We start from the raw sequence: 23,290 nt of genomic DNA, 5'->3' as shown, positions 1-23,290 counted from the left end.
AGTAAATCATTTTAATTTATTTTTCAGTTATATTTATGCTAAACAAAGTGGAAGTGGTATAATTACGCAAATTTTAACAGCTTATTCCTTGGGTAGAATACAAATAAAAATGCAAATAACACTTCGTTGGGACGTGAATACTTTTCGAAAAAAAATGCCACTTAAATCTACCTGAAATGATGCTGTATCATAAAATCTCAAAGCAACCAGTACTTTCAGCAGTGGCGAAATCAGTAAGCCTGATGCTTATATTGTGAATTGAAATGAGAGACACCAGAATATCCACAACAGTGTTCTTGTCGAAACGGTATCTCCTCTTAAATTGTTGATCATTATACATCTCTAAAAGGTTTTCCATATCTCTGATATATCTTTTGCTTGCCGAAACTCATTTTCATTTTAATTACAGAACTCAATAAATTAAATCAAATCATAATCATCATCTATTGTATACCGAATCAGCTGATTTCAATGCATATGAGGAAACACTTGAGTAAGCTGACAAGCTACCTTATTTGAATAAGTGTTCACTTCAGTGGGATTTATGAATTGGAAATTATTATAAGCAGCTGCTTAAGTGTTTCCTTACGATAAGTGTTGACTATGAATTCGGCCCGTAATATAATTAGGGATGAAAGAATGTAACTTTTCGTTCTGAAAAGGAATTTTAAAATGTTACATTTGTTCGGATCAAATTTCTGCACATCTACAGGACAAAACTAAAATTCTTTCAATCATTAATACACTGCTCTCTTAAGGAGTAAAGTACAGCTTACAGCTGTAAAATTTTGGAAATATTCAACATTTTTTTCCTCCATTACTGTATCTTGTACAATAATCAACATTAGTATGTGTAAAACACTGTCCTTCTGCTATATGAAAAAAAATATTTTTACGATTTCAGTTCACTGTGCAGTGATGAACCATTTCCCACATAAGTCAAAAAACTATCCAACATTCTGTGATGAAATATTTTGTGTGTATTTATACATGTCATATCTACAATATGATGCAAAATCACTTCTTTACCTTTGATAGCTTGTCTGATAAAAAATAAATTCATTTAAAAAAATGGTCCAATATCCGTACTTTCTTCTAACACAAAATAAAAACAAAAATTATTTATTGAGGAATGTAGCTGAAAGAGCATTACATTGTAAACATGAGTTTCAGCAATAAAATAAAAGAGAGAGAACACGAAAAAGTTAACAAGTTTACGAGTTATGAGGGAAATGCTTCATCATTGCACAGTAAACTGCCACCATTTTGAATTATGAAAAAAAAAAAAAAAAATCATTTTTTTATATTGTAAAAATATTTTTTTCATATAGCAGAAGAATACTAATTTTCATTATTGTACAAGATACAGTGGGCGGCCGGGTAGCTCAGTTGGTAGAGCAGCTGGCTATGGACTGAAAGGTCCGGGGTTCGATCCCAGGTGGTGACAGGATTTTTTCTCGTTGCCAAACTTTCAGAACGGCCCCGAAGTTCACTCAGCCTCCTATAAAATTGAGTACCGGGTCTTTCCCGGGGGTAAAAGGCAGTCAGAGCGTGGTGCTGACCACACCACCTCATTCTAGTGCCGAGGTCATGGAAAGCATGGGGCTCTACCTCCATGCCCCCCAAGTGCCTTTATGGCATGTTACGGGGATACCTTTACCTTTTACAAGATACAGTAATGGAGGAAAAAAATGTTGAATATTTCCAAAAATTTTACTGCTGTGAGCTATACCTAACTCCTTAAGTTGACTGAGAATAGTTGGGAATAAAATTAATGGCTTTTCCAAAACACGCTATGAAATGTTTCATATAAAACAATTTTTTTCTCGAAAAGGAAGTAAAAACGAGCAAAAATGCATTCAACTATTTCGTTTGAAACATCTCAAACAATACCCCTTGAAATTAATGATTTATACTGTATATTATATTATAAAGTATTAACAAATCAATTACTCCATAACATGGGAATATATAACTCTGTTGACATGTACCGGTGCTCACTGAACTCAACAGAAGGTACAAAACACATTCACTCTACACATTACGAAATATATATTTCATTTATGAAAGGTAGGAAATCTCACTGCAAATTATGGTTATATGAAGATAGTCACTGATGATTTTAAAGACAATACAGTTTGTAACTTGTATCAAACTTGCATGGTTGTGCAGTCCAGACTTACCAGGCATTAGCAGGTTCCCCACACAGTAACCAGCTGTCCCTGCAATACAGTGTCCTCCTCTGCCAACGGCATGGACGTCTCTGATCCTTCCACCAGTACCAGTTGTTGCTCCACTATACATTAGAAGGATGTCACACTTGCAGAGTTAAGGATGTTAACACACAAACTCATGCATAAAGCTATGGTTTCCAAAATCATTCCACATAAATTTTGCACAAAACTTCCCTTTCCATGAATAATATAAATCAATATGGAAGTATTGAATTAAACTGCCTTGATATTTTGAGAAATAATTGGGTTTGGAAGCAACAAATGTTGAGTGTTCCTACCAAAACGTAAAATCAGTCAGAAGAGGCGACAATAAACAAAAGCAAATATTTGAAATGGATTTTCTCCGTTGTTGAGTATGTAAAAATACGTTTCTAAAGTATGAACTATGTTCTGAGGTAAAATGGGGGACATGGAAAGAAATCCTATGCAGTGGTCGTTACAAATATCTGAACCCATTTAAGAACAAACTGTGAATTGAAGGCGAGAAAAAATAAGACAACCATAATACAGGATGATAGAGGAAGTCCCAGTAAGTCTGATTTCTGTTTCTTCTTTCCCGTTCATCATCAGAAGACGAAGTGTTTTTTCTAAAATTTTCATTAGCAATGAAAATGATCCAATCCACTACTTACTTACTGGCTTTTAAGGAACCCAGAGGTTCATTGCCTCCCTCACATAAGCCCGCCATTGGTCCCTATCCTGAGCAAGATTAATCCAGTCTCTACCATCATATCCCACCTTCCAGAAATCCATTTTAATATTATCTTCCCATCTACGTCTTGGCCTCCCCAAAGGTCTTTTTCCCTCCAGCCTCCCCCAACTAACACTCTATATGCATTTCTGGATTCACCCATACGTGCTACATGCCCAGCCCATCTCAAACCTCTGGATTTAATGTTCCTAATTATGTCAGGTGAAGAATACAATGCGTGCAGTTCTGTGTTATGTAAATTTCTCCATTCTCCTGTAACTTCATCCCTCTTGGCCCCAAATATTTTCCTAAGCACCTTATTCTCAAATACCCTTAATCTATGTTCTTCTCTCAAAGTGAGAGTCCAAGTTTCACAACCATACAGAACAACCGGTAATATAACTGTTTTATGAATTCTAACTTTCAGATTTTTTGACAGCAGACTGGATGATAAAAGCTTCTCAACCGAATAATAACAGGCAGTTCCCATATTTATTCTGTGTTTAATTTCCTCCTGAGTATCAATCCACTGCTCCTGACATTAATAAGAAGTCTATGTTTCCATATTCCAAATCGAACAACAAGAAAGAGTCAAGTTCTAATGTACTACCAACTACTACTTTAATTTATGGAGGAAACACTACATGTACAGTATGTTGAAAACAATAATGAAAATAAGAAAAATAACGTAAATGCATACATACAAAGATTAGTAATATAAAACAGTAAATTCATGACAATAGACGAAATATCAGTTCAAGGAGTTTTAGTCACTATAAATCACATGCAATTAAATATTTCAAACGGTATTTACAATCATATTTTAACTTCATCGTGCAATATCATTTTACACAATTTTGTAAAAGCTGTTGCTAAGAAATAAGCTAATTATTACCATAGTTCAACAGCAACAATAATGACGCAACACAATTATTGCATTATTATTAATACGAAAGTAGTGGAAGATAAGTATGTAAGATGTGGGCTGCAGATTTCTAGGGCCCTACATGAGATTGCAAAACATACAGAAAAATCTGTTACAATCCTGTGACCTTGAGTGAAGATATTAATCAGAAAAAGGTGCTGTTACATAAACACACAGAAATTCATTTCTTTTTTTTTTTTTATATTTTATTTACCTGAATGGCGCAACTCCAGTTGGGAAGTTGTGCGTTTCAGCTGTGAATATGAGATGTGATTTGCTCTGAACTGTTTTAAAGCTGCTGGCCTCTTTTGAATCAGTAGGACGCAAGTGTTTCACTTCAAAGCCCTCCATGGCACTAAACACAAAAGAAAATTATAAACATTTAATGTGGCTATAATCTTCAATTAGTATAATTCAGTGAAAGTAAAACTTAACTCTTGACATACTATGTGACCTTCTATTATTATAAAAACATTAAAAATAATGTTACCGTACCAAAAGGAGTAAAATTCAGGGTAGATTTCAACAACTAAGGGAAGAGCCAGAAGGGTTTGGTGAACTAGTACCAATCCTTCTGACACCCCCCACTTCATGCAAACATCGAAAGTGCAGTTAAAATTAGTTTCAGAACAGTTTCAACTAAATTTCCTCATTGTTTTAATTATTGTTATATTTATCTCTCAATACTTTCTCAGAAATTACCTACTTCTCACAGCTTCTCTTATCACACTAACAAAGTTAATATTTCAATACTGGTATGTCGAACATTACCTAAAATTATACCTTTAACTTGCTTCTGTTTTGCTGACAAGTTTTACATTCTTATGCCTTGACTCGTAATAATTCTATTCCCATACTGATTTTATATTTTATCTCTGCCTCTGTGCAACATCACATTTGCGGTAGGGAGGAGAGGAGATAGCAAAAGGTTTGAATGCTTTTTAATACGCTGAGGCCCACAGCTAAGATAATTCACTTGAAATTTAATGGTCACTGACCAGGAGAAATATAATGAAACATCTATAATAAGTCTGATTGTAGTACACAACAAAGGAGGGTTGTCCACTTTGATTTAAGTTCTGCCCATCTTTACATTCCCTTCTCAAATAAACATTTCTGACACTGCCACTGCTCATAACAAATTTAACACTGCCAATCTGCAATTTTGACAAAAATAAAATGCTATAGCTTAGTTGTAGCTAAAATTTTATGGATCAGAAGTAATAAACACAAAATTTCAACACTTACGATACATGCATAACCGAAACTCAACATTATTTATCTGAAACCTGAACCTACGAAATTAAAATGAATAAAAAGTACAAACTAAAAAGCACACTAACAAAAAATATAAATGTTTATTCGCGCCAGAAAAAAAAAATCTTAAATTACTAAACTAATGGAAAAAAAAATTGCGTAATATGCATTTCACTGCGTAGGGCCTATGCATATTTGAAACATAAATTAAAAGTAACTTGAACACACTCCTACGATTTTGGCATCATTTTCAATACACAAAAGCTAGTCAAAAGTAAATACCAGTAATACTTTCGCAATAAGTGACCTACATGTTACAATTTTAGAACATGTGTGGTAAGTATGTGAAAATAAAAATAAATCACTTAAGACTTTTATATTCAACTATGACATATTGGCCTTGTAACTACAATTTTAACTTTAAGCACTTAATAGCCCAATAATAATACCTGCTGTTGTCACTGAATTTGATGACGTTGTTTGGATTGGTATAATTCTGGGTGTTGATAATCATGTCTATAAGTGATTCTGTTTGTTCTTTACCATTTATCACCATCCGACCCTGAAAAAATTAGAGATATTATTATGAATTAGTAAGAATCAGTAGTAAAAGCTGTCTTATTGATTCTTATAAATAACAATAATCACAGTTTTGAATCCTGAAAAACCTTACCTTGAAAAACCAGTGCCTACTGTGTTCACTATTGGACTGAGCTAGATCAAAGCATTCAACACTTGTTGGATTACGTTTTAATTTGTTTTTGAAAAGATCTGTGTAGAAGTCAAGATCCCAGTCGTCAAAAGCCAATCCTGGAACAATCACAAGCATAAATACACAAATAAATTAATTAAACACATATAAAAATATCACATTACTACAAAAGTACTATTGATATGCAAACTCCGAAACGACAACATGGTTTTACACCTTCATGTATATGAAAAAAGATGCATGACTTCTTAAAACAAATTGATATTTTATTTAGTTTTAGAGTACATCATTATGTAGGATTAATTTACTGTAAATAAAATACAAATTACAGCCAATTTTCTTTTCTCTTTTTTAATTTTCTCCCCTAAAATTAGGATGCGCGGAATATCCAATAACATGGATTAATTGTGTATATACAGTAATTTAAAATTCGTTATCTTGTTAACTGAGCTCTCAAATGAATGAGCTTGAAAATATTTTAGACCTGTAGAAACTGATCAATCATTTTGTGCCTAGATATACTGTAGTACTAATTTCAAGTTGTTTAATATATTCTTAAATGTCTACATTTCCCTCATTCTATGCAAATTTACAAATCTTCAGATTTTCTTTCATAAAGAAAAGATCATGAACCTATGATCACTCTAGTATCTATAGTGGTATATTTCAGTCTTTACAATGTTTACATGAAATAAAGTACGGTACTTGCAAATTTATAAAAATTCAAACATTTTCTAGATTTAAAGAAGAAGAAAGTTGTAATCAATAATCAATCTTCTTAATGTATCCAGCTGTTTACTGACAACATAAAGTCCACTATAGTCCACTGTAGTCTATTCAGTTGTTGTTTTTCACGAAAAATGAGGGATATTTTGATCGGTGTTCATTATAGAAAGTTGTAAAAAGTAGATGAAAATAATTATTCACAGTTTCTCCTAAACAAGTCAATCCTGCTGTATGCAACAGTATTTCCTATACTGTACCTAGATGAGAATTCACTTTCTCCAACGCCTTCCTTCCATCGGACAATACATCCACCTCATACCACTCTTCAGGAGTTATTCCCAGTTCAAAGCTCTCAATGGGCTTGTTGTAACGACACTGAGTCATGCGGTCATGTAGGAGACCTGAAAGCTGTCAAGCATAATAATAGCATTTAGTTACAAGAAACAAAATTTCATTTCTGGTCTTCATATATATATATGCCATATCAAACAAAATAGATATGGAATGTTGTTAGTAAAATGCATGACTATATTCCTTAAGAATTCACTGAACTAGTCTAGTGCAAGATTTACAGAGTATAACGAGGAATTTTTAATGCACTAATAGAAAATGCACGTTTTTGAAAACACTGTAACATGTTATCACAACAAAATGCTGTGTTCCAGGGAATACCGTTGAAATAGAATAATTTGAGGAATGAAAATGTATGAAAGGGACAATGGATATAACATTCACTTGCGCCATTTTTGCGCGAAGCACTTGCCACTAATATATCCCCTCACCAAAGCCTACCTAACCTTGTCATTGACAGTGGGCCTACTTATCACTAATACATCCCCTCACCAAACTCTTATCTAACCATAACACTAACAGTGCATCTAAATGACACTAATATATCTCGTCATCAAACCCTACCTAACCTTGTCGCAAACAATGGTGTTATCTCTCAGTAATATTAAGAAAGACAGAAGGAGAGAGAAGAAAACAAATTTATGCTGGCAACGGCGCTACAGGTAAACGTTATGCCCATAATGTTGGTGACATTGTGTACTTAGTTGTAATTGGCGTTCATCGTTAACTGCTGTACCTAATTCTTCACTTTAGCAACAAATAGTATACTGTATAACATTATGAGTGAAAGAAAGGAGTGGATTCTTAAGTCAAGCCTATATAATAAAATTGGTAAATTGTATGTTCTATACAGTGTATATTAGGACGTTTTAAAGGATATGTTCAGAATTAATTAGAATACATTTCCAGCATACCAAATCAACACAGGTGAAAAATATTATAGAAAACAATGAGTCTGCAGACCAGCCTTATGGTCTAGTGGTCAGAATTTCTGGCTCCAGTTTATGAAGTCCGGGTTCAATTCCCGGTCAGAGAACAAGGATTTTTCCTTAAAAGAAAGTGTTTCTTTATTCGTCGACAGTCTCAAATTTAGGTTAAGACCTCTCCTGGTGCTACATAATCACGTGACCATCCTACCATATCATTGGGGCAAGGTAACTGCGTCCTTTAGGCACTTCAACCTCAGAAGTGAGTTACATATAAGTCAATGCCAGGAGAGAAGATCAGAAATATCGAAGACAACTTCATGTGATGGAAATAAGTCTGATACTGGTATGTAACAACTTTGTAGTTCACAAAATAAACACAGGCTTTTAACTAGTAAGTGTGGAAAAAGAATAATAGACGAGGTCACAGGTGCCAAACATGAAGGTCTTGAACAAATGTCTACACAAAATGTTTTTTCTTAAAGTGTATAAAAACCACACTGTGAAATTTGACCCACTTTTTCTCTCACTCTACATATAAAAAGTGTCGATAGTTAAAGATTTCAATACCGATTTAACACAACATATCTATATCCAAAATTGAATAGATACGAAAATAATTACACGAGTGACATTAGAATTTCTTGCAGTTTTGAGCATTATTCTTTCAACTACCACGCACATCATTAACGAACTCCTAACAATAGAACTTTGGTTATGGGTTAATTTAGATCAACACAAAATAAGCTTAGGTATATACTGTTCAGTTCCTAAACATTGAGTGAGCTCAGGTACATTATTTTCAATAAACATTCTATCACTGAAAAGATATTACAGTACTTCTTTTTCCTGTTTATACTGTATTTAGATATTACACATAAGCCTCTTAAATCAGAATCATTTGCTTAGTATAATATTAGTTAATAATATAATCTAAGCTTTAACATTAATGTAATAAACACTGCATAAGTAGATCACTTACATGATTCTATCTAAAATCCTCAATTGCAGACTGGAGACGAAAATAAACAAATTAGTAGTACCATTATTATGCAAAAGACAAAGTATATGATTATGTCTCGTGACAAGAATATTGTACGAAATGGAAATATAAAAATTGGAAATTTATCTTTTGAAGAGGTGGAGAAGTTCAAATATCTGGGAACAACAGTAACAAATATAAATGATACTCGGGAGGAAATTAAACACAGAATAAATATGGGAAGTGCCTGTTATTATTCAGTTGTAAAAACTTTTATCATCCAGTCTGCTGTCGAAAAATCTGAAAGTTACAATTTATAAAACAGTTATATTACCAGTTGTTCTGTATGGTTGTGAAACTTGGACTCTCACTTTGAGAGAGGAACAGAGACTACAGGTGTTTGAGAATAAGATTCTTAGGAAAATATTCGGGGCTAAGAGGGATGAAGTTACAGGAGAGTGGAGAAAGTTACACAACACAGAACTGCACGCATTGTATTCTTCACCTGACATAATTAGGAACATTAAATCCAGACGTTTGAGATGGGCAGGGCATGTATCACGTATGGGCGAATCCAGAAATGCATTTAGAGTGTTAGTTGGGAGGCCGGAGGGAAAAAGACCTTTAGGGAGGCCGAGACGTAGATGGGAAGATAATATTAAAATGGATTTGAGGGAGGTGGGATATGATGATAGAGAATGGATTAATTTTGCTCAGGATAGGGACCAATGACGGGCTTATGTGAGAGCAGCAATGAACCTCTGGATTCCTTAAAAGCCAGTAAGTAAGTATTATTATGCAAGCTAAACGACATTTAATCAATATTATTTTATTATATTTCGAGAAGTGACAATTTAATATGAAGGTACCGATATTTTAGAAAGTTAATTTTATTGGGCAGAATAAAATAACACATGAAAGGGAAGTTATTAGGTAAGTATTTTAAATAATATTTGGCATGGAGCCCAATTTCCAAAAGATTGGGAAACAGTCCTAATAATTAATATACATAAAAAAGAATAAAAAATTAATGTGACAATGGCAACCAAATTGTATGCAAGTGAAAAATAAATTATTCAATAAACGAAGAATGTGTATGTAAAACTGTACAGAAACAGATGCGAAGAATACTGTTGTAGAGTGTAACAAGATTCTGTCACGAGTAATTTAAAACTTGCACATTATGCACATTTCCTCCTAATATTTAACAATTCTCTCCTTAATGTGATCTTAATGGCATTTATCTTATCTGGCATAACCTTGGGTCTATGTTATGCATTATTATTCAATACGTATTTATTAGTGATCAATCTATTCAAAGTACTGATACCTCTTCCTCAACAGCTGGACTGATAGCCAGACCATCCTGCTCCCAGAGAATGAGATATCTTGTAGAAACTTCCAGTCTTGTCACCTTCTTCAAGCCAATGGAATTACAAATTGAGACAGCATTACTTGAGAATGCAGTTGAGAAGTTTAACCTAAAGAGAAAGAAAATTGTAATGAATAATCAAATACAGCTCTTTCACATGTGTCATATGTGGCCTGTCCATTACAATCTGCCTATTCTTACAGCTAGCGTAAATTTTGGTTCTTCATAACTTGACATTGTATCTAATTCTCCATTTACCTTTTCTTGCATTGGGCCATAATTTTTTCTTAATAAATTTCTCTCAAAGATTACATGGTATTGTCAGTCTCTTATATAACTGGGCTTTCATTATCTCTGAGATTATTTGAGATCTTAAATATTTTTGTAATCCAAAGTAGCTACTATTTGCTGCTGCAGTTCTGGCTTTAATTTTTTCACTTACCAGGTACGTTACTTCTGGTGTTAATTTTGAACCAAGATATGTGGATTCTTCTACCTGTTCAAATTCTTATATTTTTAATGGAGAAGTTTCCTTGGTTCTTTTCCTTAAATCTATCAGCATACACTTTGTTTTGGCTTGGTTCAAACTCAGTTTTACTTGTAATTTAAAAGTGCTTTCCAGTCATTTTTGCGAACTCTAAAAATATTATTATGCAAATCTGGCTTTCAGGTAGTAGCTCCGTGTAAAGTAGGTTTGAATAATTTCAAGGAAAAATTGTTCCGGGGCCGGGTATCGATCCTGGGACCCTTCGCTTAGTGCACGAATGCTCTACCAACTGAGCTACCCCAGGAACTATACACGACACCGTCACAATTTTTCCTTTGTATCGACACAACTCAAATGAGCTGACAAGACGCCAGAACTCAACTATGAGTGCACACAAATACTGTGTGACTTAAATTGTGGCTTTCTGTTAACGTACCTCCAGTAACGAATATTGTGACAGTGTCGTGTATAGTTCCTGGGGTAGCTCAGTCGGTAGAGCATTCGCGCGCTAAGCGAAGGTCCCGGGATCGATACCCGGCCTCAGAACAATTTTTCCTTGAAATTATCTAAAAATATTAATTATTTCTTAATAACAACTAATCAATTACTCATTTGATACAATTGTACTCTTTTCATGTAAATGTCTGAGTCCTATACAAGTCTAGATTTAGGACTGACACAATAGACTGAGGTCTAAGGATCATTATTATTATCATCATCATCATCGTTTTGCACGAAGAGCGCCAATTAATATGAATACCATCATCATTTATAAAAATATGATTAGGTCAACTTAGTTGTTACGTCAATTCATTACTATCTGATTCAAGAAAAATGATTCTGGTACATACATTTTTATTTTAAAGGTATTCCTTCTATTCTTTCAACACGTATTCAGTACCAATTTTTAAAAAAAGTAACAAGACTGAAGAGGAGTGACTGCTCTAACTAGCAGAAACGTTAAAATCCTACATAAGCCATTCAGAAAGAAACATAAGATGCTGCCTGAAATCCCTGAAGCTGTTATAATAATTCCTCCTTATAGAAAATTACTTCGAAAACTGTAATTGATAACATATAGTATTAATCAGATGCTGATGAGGTTTGAATGATTATATTAGGCCTAAATGAAATGACTTAAAAAATATTGGAATACTTTTTTTACGGGAAAGCCTTAAGGGTAGAAAGAGATTATGGTATAATTTCTCTCAAATAAATACATATTCGGGCTACATACTTATTAAAAAATATTAAATTAATATCATTACTTATTTTTGAATAAAGAGAATGTTTCTTACAAAGGTCACGACCTTAAAATCTCCACCTCAGCAGTGTCATAAGAAGTAGCATTGACTAACTTATGTAATACAGTATCGTACTGTTTATTTCTTCCTGCTGTAGCATCACTAGGTCATAGGTTATCAGAAATCGTGCACGCTATTTAATTATACTATATCAGATATAGGGGTTAAGCAGGATCAAAAGAGATTTGGAAATGATAAACTGTGGAAAAGGAACTTCAATAAATTAAGTAATACAATATCACAGCTTCCGACAATACTGCGGCAATTAAAATTGTATAGTGAATTTAATTATAGAATAATTTATGTTATTATGTGGTATACCTAAAAGCACTTCACAAAATTTTAACAAAGAAAGTCCAAACACTGTAGCAATATGAATACTTATTTTGTCCCTGAAGGAACTTGTTAATTTTAAACTGTCTATATACTATTTACAGTTCATGAGATGCAGTGACGAATTCAGGGGGTGGCTCGGGGAAATCTCCTGGCCCCCCCCCCCGATTCTAGGATATCCCTCCCTCGGAGATGTCGGACTTTTTCTTAACCTGAATAGTAATTTGTATATTATATTTCAATTTGATAAAACATTTCAGAACTAAAATAAATTCTATTATGTAGACTTTCAAGTACCTGATTCCTTGAAGGTTGGTGGTTTGCCAACCAATATTGATTGGTAGAAATTCAAACTGTCTGAATTTTCAGTCTTGATTGTTACAGATATGTTTTTATTGGCGTAGTTTTCAGTGTTAGTTTTGTTTAGCAAGTACAATAATTTTGTTTACTAAAATAGTTATAGCACAGAGATTTTCAAATGGCGGACTCCGGTTCAGATCTGGACCCAGAAGCCTTTTTTTTCCCCGGATCTCCACAGTTTATACAATGACAAGGGTAAAAAGAAAGGAAAACAACTATAATAATAATAATAATAATAATAATAATAATAATAATAATAATAATAATAATAATAATAATAATAATAATAATAATAATAATTAAAAGCAGTAAAAATATTTCAGAGAATAATATAACACTTACACGTCCCCTAAATCCTAAAACAATATTTGATCCACAGATGCATAAACATCAGTGTTACGTTGTGAATTATTTCAGGGAAAGTCTTGGCTCTCTCTTGATAACGATTCATACCCTAATTTGCCCAAGTTTTTTAAATATGTGCTGACAATGTCTGGATCGTCAATATATGTGTGCGAAAGTATGTTTTCCAACATGAATTTTGTCAAGAAAAGTTTCCGATCCCAAATAATGAACACTTATGTTCAACCATTGCTGGAATTAAGATGTTTTTCTATTGGTTCCACCCCCCCCCCTCCACCTCTCGGTTTAGTATAAATCCCTTCTGGGGGGAAAAGGTCTTAATTAACACTAATGGGATAACAATGTGGCAAAGGAGTAACAGTTATCCTTGGATAAAATATTTTCTCATAAAAGTGTTTCCATTACAAAATTAATAGAATTTACAGGCGAATTTTGTCTAAGGTCAGTAATTCTTCATATAAATGTTTCCAGAGAGCTGTAAGCTCATATTACGAGTATTATTACTGAATATCCGTATAGTAGAGAATACTGTTTCACCAAGTATTTTAGGGTTACAGTTATTTACATCTCTGTTATAAATACTTAATTTACAATTACTAGAAATTATTAGGATGCCAATTTACAATAAATGTCCCGAACTGTAAGCTCATAATAGCATTCAATTGAAATCACATAATGAACATAAAAAGAAGTGTGTTACTGATCAATAATGATTTCATCATGTGGGTAAAGATCATTATAAAGTTTTCACTGAGCAATATCATTCATATAAGTAATGGAGAGAGACTGCAGTTCATACTAATGAAATTTCATCACTTATTATGAAAGGACTTTAGATCAACCAACTCATATCAGAAAGATATCTCACGAATAAAAGAAATGTAAACTTTAACCTAAAATCTGCTGGACACGTCATGTGGGTGTAGTAATGTACTGTGAAGTTCTCCAATAAGATAAACGAGAATTTTCATCATACAATATAACATACTGCTACACTGGACTACTTAATACATTTGCAATAAAATTACTTTGCAAATCTGGCTTTCAGGTATAGTTCCCTGTGAAGCTGACGTGAATAATTTCAAGGGAAAAATTGTTCTGGGGCAGGGATTCGTACCCGGCTTGAATTGTGGTGCATAATATACATCACTGTTCGTTAACAGAAAATTTGCATAATATATGTCACTGTTCATTAACAGAAAACCACAATTCCACAATTCAAATCACACAGAGTTTGTGTGCACTCAATGTTGGGTCTTTGACGTCTTGTCAGCCCACTTGAGGTATGTGGATATAAAGGGAAAAATTGAGCCAATGTCTGATAGTTCCTGAGTAGTTCAGTCAGTAGAGCATTGGCACGCTCAGCCAAAGGTCTTTTCCATTGAAATTATACAATAAAATTACTTATTAGCTAACCCATTAATCCTACTTTTACTTGACACTATTCTTTAAAAATACTATTTAAAAGAACTTATTTCCCTCATAAATTATACTTTTACCTGGCACAACAAATACTGAAATAATTTCTTATTTATTTTTTAAATGTTATTAGGCTTTCACTTTACCCAATTTTTAATCTCTTATTTAATGATCTATACCAACTAACTTACTAGGTTATTAAAGTGTTGAAGGAATTGATGATAGCAAGATAGTATTTGGCAACATGAAGCCGAGCATTTGGCAAGTGATTACCTAGCATTAGTGTTACAATTGGGAAAAACCTGAAAAAATGGAACCAGGTAATCAGCCCAAATGGGAATCGAACCCATGCCCGAGCACAGCTTCAAGTCAGCAGGCAAATGCACCTATCACCTGAGCTATGCCAGTGGCTCACTATTTTACACAGCAAATACTGAAATAGCTTATTTTTACTATTATAATTATGCTTTTATTTGGTATAAACCATGACAGATATGGAGGTAATTTGTGTGTACCTGTTAAAAATACCGAGATAATTTACCTTTACTTGACATAAGGTATCATGACAAATACTGAAATAACTCATTATATACTATTAGAATTATACTTCTATTTGGTATAAGCCATGACAGATATAGACATAATTTATGTACCTATTTAAAATCTGAGATAATTTACTTTTACTTGACATAATGTATCAAGACAAATACTGAAATAATTTATTATTTACTATTACAATTATGCTTTTATTTGGTATAAGTCATGACAAATATAGAGATAATTTATGTACCTATTAAAAATACTGAGATAATTTACTTTTACTTGACATAAGATATCATGACAAATACTGAAAAAACTCATTATTTACTATTAGAATTTTATGATTTTATTTGGCATAAGCAATGTTATATATTTTATTCAATTTTATTGTATTTTATACTGAGATAACTTATTTATCTGTTAAGGTACAATTTTAATAAATATTGAGATGAGGTATTTACCGATTAAATTGAGTTTTTATTCGACATAACAAATACAGACATCATGTAACTCACCAATAAAATTATATTTAAGCTGCCATGACAAAATATATTCAAATAATTTAGTTATTGCTGGTTAAATACTATTTCTATTTTACAAAACCCACAAGAAATAAAACCTGTATTTGGTTTAACATACCTTGGTCCTATCTCAATAAGCAAGCTTCCATGATACACTCCATGGAGATTTGGTTCTGTAGTAAGATTTTGTGGTTCAAAGGGAGATCCAAGAATCCAACTTATCTTCTCCAACTCTGATTCTGTAAACGAAGATGTTGTCTCCACATTGAAGCACAATTCTGTCTGGAGCTCACGTACCAAGGGTGTATTCTGTCTCAGTTGCCTTAATTTCGTAGCAGTAGCTGCTGAGCTAAGTCCAGGCTTTCGGTAAAACCTAACAATCACCATCTTGAACTATCTGCAAGAGTCACAAAGCATCAACTGAACTCAAACGAGTTTTAAAACTGAGGTTATTAGTCAGAGCAAGATATGGTCTACTGGCACTTAGAACAAGTGTTACAGACTTTTTATGTTCCTATGGTGATAATCACAGCTGGGGTCTTATGCTGACTGACTTACAAGCATAGAAACAAGGAATAAAGAGGTTATCAGAGAAGGTTTCAATGTACCGACGTCATAGAAGAGACGTAAAGAGATAAAACTGCATGAACTCTGACACTGGTGTGGAGGCAAATACTACGTACCGAATGACACAACTCTGTCGCATGATGGATTTACATAGAATACACTGAAAAGATACAAACAGTGATAATCGTTCACAATTACTTCATAAGCATGTTAATGACTTAAAACAGCAGTTTCCTAACTAAAAGAAAAGTAGAATATCCTAGAAATTCAGTGTAGAGCACCTAAGTCTAATTCAACTTCATGAAAATTTACATTATACAGGGACATCATTTTATTTTACAAACATTTTTAATATTGACCTGGCTATACCTTCGGATCAACGCCGTTTGCTACCCCCTTCCACGACTGGAGTTCGATGATATTGGAGTAATGTACAAACAAATCACTTTACTAGGTATAGGAGGGAAGAAAAGTAGTTCATCAATTTACGTAAATTAGGAAATATCGCGATTTTAAGTTTGATAATTTTCATTAGGTTTTTGTTTAATCAAAATACAGTACAGTATTAACAATGAGTGTTTTTACTCACGAACTGAGCTTTCCATGTGGACGTATTCATTATGCAGTGTATATTACACTGTCCACAGCACATTAACGTACACTATAGAGAATGAAGTTAAATTGAAAAATAATCGTAATATGGATATTTAAACACATTTTTTAAAATGGTGGCCGTTCATTTCGATACAGGCTTCAGTTCCAATGTGCATATTATCGCACTATAGACTATTGTATCTAATCCCAATTACCAGTTTCGTCCTTCGTACTAGTAACTCATGTTGAAATAATTCTGTACCTACTCTATAAAAGAGAACCTTACACACTGTAAATTCAATCTTCACTTCTGCCCGATCCGAAAAGATAAAATTACTCAGACATACTATCTACTGTCCGTTCCAGTGGTTATGTTGTAGGGTCGTAGAAAGGGGGGAAATCACGTGACAGTTAATTACTTAATGAGGCCCTTTTATTTAAGTTATTTTAAACAGTTGTATAATATTACGTAGACGTCCAATTCCTAACAGAAATTAATGTTCTCAGAAAAGAGCTAAGACAGCCCAGCCACTGGCTGGCGAATAAAAGCTGGTGGAGGAAACTTGGATACGACGTAGGCAAATGGACGACAGTATCTGTGCGAAAATTATTCAATATTGAAAGCTCTTTCGTCACTGGAAAACACGAACATATATTTGTGGAATGTACTGTTTACTATGACCGTAAGGCTAATATGACTGTATATGCAGTCTTGGATCTGTGTGGAGGACGATTGAGCTTCATTAGTAGAAGGGGTGGGAGTGAAATACATTCAAAAACTCAGGTACAATAAAAATTGAAGTAAAAATAAAATGATGTCCCTGTATATACTATGGAGCTAAGGAAGTGTATGTAAAAATGAATTTCTAAATAAGAGGCATAAAAATTACTGGCCGTTTCTTTCCCATACCTAAAATTCAATTCCCATGTATAATCTTATAAGGTGTTCTATAATTCCCCAAATTTAAAAATAAAGTTCTTCCCACTGCAATGGTACAACAGACCAGGGTTCATTTCCGTTAATCCTAACTGGAAGCATTACAAACAAATCAATTACAACTTAGAATAGCCTATAATTTTCTTAAATATCGAGACTTTATAACTTTCCAGAATTACTGTGCACTGACAGGAATTACAATAATTTTTTTTTTTTATCCAATGCCACCAGGTTGTCTTTCGACATTTCTGGTCTTCTTTCCTGGCCATGGCTTAGTTGTAACCCACTTCTGAGGTTGGGGCGCCTGGAAGGTGGAGTTACATTACCCCTATGATGTGATAGGATGATTATGATAATGGGGTGCCAGGAGAGGTCTTAAATCTAAACTTAACCTAAATTCCAGACCATGGACGAACACAGGAATAATCCCCTTTAAGGAAAAATTCCTGTGCTCTAACCGGGAATCGAACCCGGGACCATATGAACTATAGCTCTGACCACTAGACCATGATGAGTGTGAAGATGATATTCTTTGGGACAATGACAATGTTTCAGACTCAACAGAAGAGGAAAATGACAGTGAATGAATGAATGAATGAGTGAATGTGTGTGTGTACCTACTTTGTTTCTCTGTTTTTACAGACAACTTGTAGTGAGTTACAGAAATTAATTTTGCATAAAATCAGTGGTTGGGTGTAATTTAGTCTCATCATTTAATCTAATTGATACCCATTTCACTATCACATATCAGTACATCATTGAGAGGTTAAGTAAGGTGCTGAAATTTCCTTTTTCCTTTTTTCCCAAAAATTAACCTAAAAATGTATGTAGGTGCGATTTAAATTCAGAGGCGGGTTATATTCGGGTAAATACAGTATTATGAACATCATAAAATGCGGTTGGAATATGATTTCGTCGTAAGTTACCAGTATTACAAAATTTTCTCGTGAACTACAAATCATAAAATTCTGGGACTTGAACCAACACGTTCAACACAATTATCTTAACCGGTAATATAACTGTTTTCCCGTAAATACGCATGGGATACATGGGCCCAGGGTGCTAAATTCGTAGGGGTGGCAAAATGTTTAGAAAAGAACAAAAAATCGAGCCCAAAATAAAATTTCAATTTTTCCTACTTGCAGAAGTCTGCTTTAGTAGTAGCACATATTAACTTGTTGTTACATAACACTTTTTTTTAACAGTTTGAGTGCTAAATGTCTAAGATTTGCATAAGTTACTTGGTGGAAAGGAGGGGAGAGAAAATTAAACGCAAAATAAATATGGAAAATGCCTGTTATTATTCGGTTGAGAAGCTGTTGTCATTTAGTCTGCTCTCAAAATAGCTTAGGGTGCTATGCATAGACATTTCGCTAGCCCGCGCTACGAGCTAAACTAGCCCCGGCTATCGAATGATTACTTGTACAGGATTCATATCATATCATATTGCTAACACTGGTTTATGAATACGAAAAACGTTAGTTCGCTGATCATCCATTGGAAGCCCGCACTAAGAATGTCTATGAATATGGCCCTTAAAGTTAGAATTTATAAAACAATTATGTTACCGGTTCTTCTATACGGTTGTGAAACTTGGACTCTCACTTTGATAGAGGAAGACAGGCTAAGGGTGTTTGAGAATAAGATGTTTGGGAAAATATTTGGGACTAAGAGGGATGAAGTTATAGGAGAATGGAGAAAGTTACACAACGCAGAACTGCATGCATTTTATTCTTCACCTGACATAATTAGGAACATTAAATCCAGATGTTTGAGATGGGCAGGGCATGTAGCACGTATGGGCAAATCCATAAATGCATATAGTATCAGTTGGTAGAGAGAATAAGACCTTTGGGGAGGCCGAGACGTATAGATAATATAAAATGGATTTGAGGGAGGTGGGATATGATAGTAGAGATTGGATTAATCTTGTTCAGGATAAAGACCGATGGCTAGCTTATGTAAGAGTAGCAATGAACCTCCGGGTTCCTTAAAAGCCATAAGTAAGTAAGTAAGTAAATAATAATAATAATAATAATAATAATAATAATAATAATAATAATAATAATAATAATAATAATAATCCCTGAATGCAACATCCAATAAAAGCGCAAGGCCAACCAACTGACTGCTGGTCTCAAGTCCACAAGTCTTAGCAGAGGTGAATGATCATCCAATCAGTAGGAGATAACGTGTGAGTACCACAATGATCTTCCCAGCCAGTATAGCTAGTCCACAGAACCTGTTTTCGCTACTTACTGTAACTCCCAAAATTCATTACGATGCTGGTAGGGCATTGGTCTCAAGATATTCGTTTTATGGGTAATTTATTTTTTCAAATACCTTTAACTTCTACTTGCTTATGCATTTCTAATTTTGTTTTATGTGGAATACCTTTTCAGCGAGATTTTATTCCAAGGATTTACACTGGCTGAAATTTCATGAGAAAATGTGTAATTCCTAATCTGAAAGTAAAAATCGGCCACGAATTTTATTGAAACACTGGATTACATTCCTTTTATATTCCACGATGTGTGCATATCTGACATGACGGATATAGTGGGAAAAATGAATATCAAAGAAGTTCAGGCAGGGATAGAGCTTGTGGAGGGATTTCAGTGAGCTAGTAATCCTTACTCTCCTTTCTACATCAATATTTAAAGTGCAGCCAAAGCTTGTTTCAGAATACTTCTAACAAAACTTACTCATTATTTTAAGTAGGCTTTTTTTTAATATCATATTCAGAAATTTTTACTGCCTAAACCGAGCAATGTTCAAGCTTTAGTTTATTATTTTGCTTTGCATCTCAGTCACGCACAAATGAAAAATGAAGTGTATGCCAATCAGAATTAATATTGACTAGTAATAATCTAATTCTCTCAACCTCAACAATTTCAGTAGTGTGGTACACAAGGGAGGAGGGTTGTCCACCTTGATTATGTTTTACCTGACTAAAATAATCTCTTCACCAAATTAAAAATCCTGGGTAATTGAAAATGGAAAGAAGTATTAAGTAGGGTATTATTTCATTTTTGCTAGGAGGGAGGCAAGGTTTTTTTATTTCATGTTTGTTGGTTATTTAACAACGCTGTATCAACTACTAGGTTATTTAGCATCGATGAGATTGGTGATAGCGAGATGAGGCTGAGGATTCGCCATAGATTACCTTGCACTCACATTACGGTTGAGGAAAACCTCGGAAAAAACCCAACCAGGTAACCAGCCCAAGCGGGGATCGAACCCGCGCCCAAACGTAACTTCAGACTGGCAGGCAAGTGCCTTAACTGACTGAGCCATGCCGGTGGCTGGGAGGCAAGGTTTTTTAAGAAAAACCTTATACAGTATATTATGTGGTTTAGTCCCTCCCTATTTCCTGTGAACTATTTTCCATGGTAAACTTGGCCACAAAAATAGATTTAAACCAAACGAGATTGCTGCTTTGAGACATGCAATTGTTTCTTCCGACTGGCTATGCAGTTAAATTGTAAAAAATTAGTCTACATAAAATCTCCGATTTCATTTGTCCAAATTCTATTGCAGATGAACTTGACACTCCCTAGCCACTCCAGAGGTGAACACACAAATCCTAACATCTGTAAGCAATAAAGAAATAATAGGCCTACCAGAAATTCCGAAAAATATGGACTTGATTGCTCATACAATCTACTTTCCCCCCCCCCCCAAAACAGATCATTACTGGTACTCCAAATAATTAGAATATATTAAAAAAAAAAAACATTGCCAATTCTCGCCTAGGACTTTGACTACAGTTTTCATACATTTATTTTACACGATGAAAATACTAACATTTAATCATGCAGCAGATTAAAACACAAGAATATCTGGTGCATTTCTAACAGGGTATGGCACTGCAGGATGATAAGCCATTACCACACACAATTTCCTGAATTAGCCCTAACAAATCTCGTCTCTTATTTCTTATGCCCTTATACAAAGTTAAATACTTTGATATTAAAAGTATTCGACTCCACACTACCAACACAAACGCACCCCCAGCAAAACAACTGAAGAAACAGGAAAAAGCAAAGATCTCACTAGTTCTGTAGATGATTGATACGAAGTCGAAACTAGTCAACTAGGTAATTTACCACTTAGTTTTCATTTTAGAACACGAAAGTTATTAAGTATAGGCCTAACTAAATTCTTAAGTGATACAAACTGTTAAAAGTGTGCAATCGAAATGTATGTATGCCGGTACCGTAAATAGTTCTCACACTTTTTCAGTAGTAGACTATACTACTCATTTATTTTTTAATGGATTCGGAACACCTCAAAATCTGTGCTTCAGTGGCTGGTCATGATAATATCTTTGAAAAATATTGGAGTGCAAGAGGTCAAATGACTTTATTGTCAAATGCCTGGCATTAGAAAACAACAACAACATTTTTTAAGCTTAAACTTAGGGACGGTGGGGGGGGGGGGCAATTGCACTACCCTGCTCCCCTAAGTGACATCTCTGTAAGTAAATTTGTCATAAAGTTAACACTATTCAGATTTAATATAACAATGCGTTTGATTGACAAACTTTACACTGTTCCTGTTTACTTGAAATATAATGCAAATTAATACGATTTTATTTTTCTTAATTAGAAAAACAGTCTTCGAGCCGAGGTGGGTCAAATCTTCTCACACATATAAAATATAACATCAGACACTTTCGTTGTCATAACTTTTGAATAATTCTGTACCACTTCTACCAATCGCAATGAATATGTAATTATTGACCAATGGCACATAATGTGGCCCAATGGCACACGTGATTTGACTTTCATGGCAATAATATAATAATAAACAGGCCTACACGATATAATTCAATTCCTAAATATACATTCCAAATAATGCCAATGAATATATTTATTGTAATATTTATGGGCTACCATCAGCACAACAAACTTGTCATAATTATGCTCTTTCCACTTTATGAACACAGTAAATAAACTTATAATTGAGAAATAAGACAAGAAATTAATAAATACGGTTGTATGTTCAAGACCTTGTCTGAATTCAGATTAAAGTAGTCTGTTATTCTTAAAAGTTATAGCTGCTGACTATTACAGATCACAGTAATCGGGTTCCACCACATGATAGGCCTACGTCACTTGTTTTTGCCAATATAGGCCCTAGGCACACTCAATCAAAATATTATTTAAACAATATTATTTTTATGTAAATTTTGAAAATTAATTAATTCAAAAGTACAAAAGTAACAGGGTTTTCCGGTGATATTTTTCTAAAAAAAAAAAATCTGCACAATGAGGAATATTATGGCACATTACTCCATTACGGCGCGAATTCAAATTGTCATTCGTGGGTTCGAAAGAAATACTGCGACAAGCATAATGCCATTCAAAATATAGAGGTGATGAATACACAAGTTATTTGTAACTACATAATGACATATTATTAGCGTAACGTAACGTAATACTTTATCTTCCACGAGAGAAAAATAGGTGTTTGTGGATCAAATCGAGGTGTCTTACGTGACTTAATTACTTTTCAGGACATACCGAAGAAATAATTCATAAAAAGGTTAATATTACGCTTTAAATTATTCGAATTTGTGTACAATATAACAGCAAACTGTTTAATGATTTAGAGCTGATCTTCAAGCAGACCGAGCTCTCCAGCAGTAGCACGTAAATAACATGAAGTAATCAATTATTATCGT

The 23,290-nt window shown here is 33.9% G+C and overlaps 1 protein-coding gene across 5 annotated transcripts in view; it reads right to left on the bottom strand.

Annotated features, from left to right (window-relative positions):
* Positions 1-23,237, bottom strand: part of Pfas (phosphoribosylformylglycinamidine synthase) — a 73,678-nt gene extending 50,441 nt beyond the window's left edge. The window contains exons 1-8 of one of the 5 annotated variants that reach the window (XM_069824363.1): positions 23,130-23,237; positions 15,622-15,900; positions 10,135-10,285; positions 6,803-6,953; positions 5,781-5,917; positions 5,557-5,669; positions 4,065-4,205; positions 2,184-2,296 (exon numbers count right to left, since the gene is read on the bottom strand). In XM_069824363.1, coding sequence (XP_069680464.1) covers positions 2,184-2,296; positions 4,065-4,205; positions 5,557-5,669; positions 5,781-5,917; positions 6,803-6,953; positions 10,135-10,285; positions 15,622-15,890 — 1,075 coding nt within the window. In that variant the 5' untranslated portion in view covers positions 15,891-15,900; positions 23,130-23,237. Of the gene's footprint in view, positions 1-2,183; positions 2,297-4,064; positions 4,206-5,556; positions 5,670-5,780; positions 5,918-6,802; positions 6,954-8,804; positions 8,835-10,134; positions 10,286-15,621; positions 15,901-16,186; positions 16,415-22,152; positions 22,550-22,615; positions 22,772-23,129 lie in introns of those variants that run through there. The other 4 variants (XM_069824361.1, XM_069824364.1, XM_069824362.1 and 1 more) reach the window with 4 other exon arrangements.
* Positions 23,238-23,290: the final 53 nt, after the last annotated feature.

Source organism: Periplaneta americana, chromosome 4 (genome assembly GCF_040183065.1).
Source record: "Periplaneta americana isolate PAMFEO1 chromosome 4, P.americana_PAMFEO1_priV1, whole genome shotgun sequence".
Lineage (NCBI taxonomy): Eukaryota > Metazoa > Arthropoda > Insecta > Blattodea > Blattidae > Periplaneta > Periplaneta americana.
This window is presented reverse-complemented; position numbering and strand designations above follow the sequence as displayed.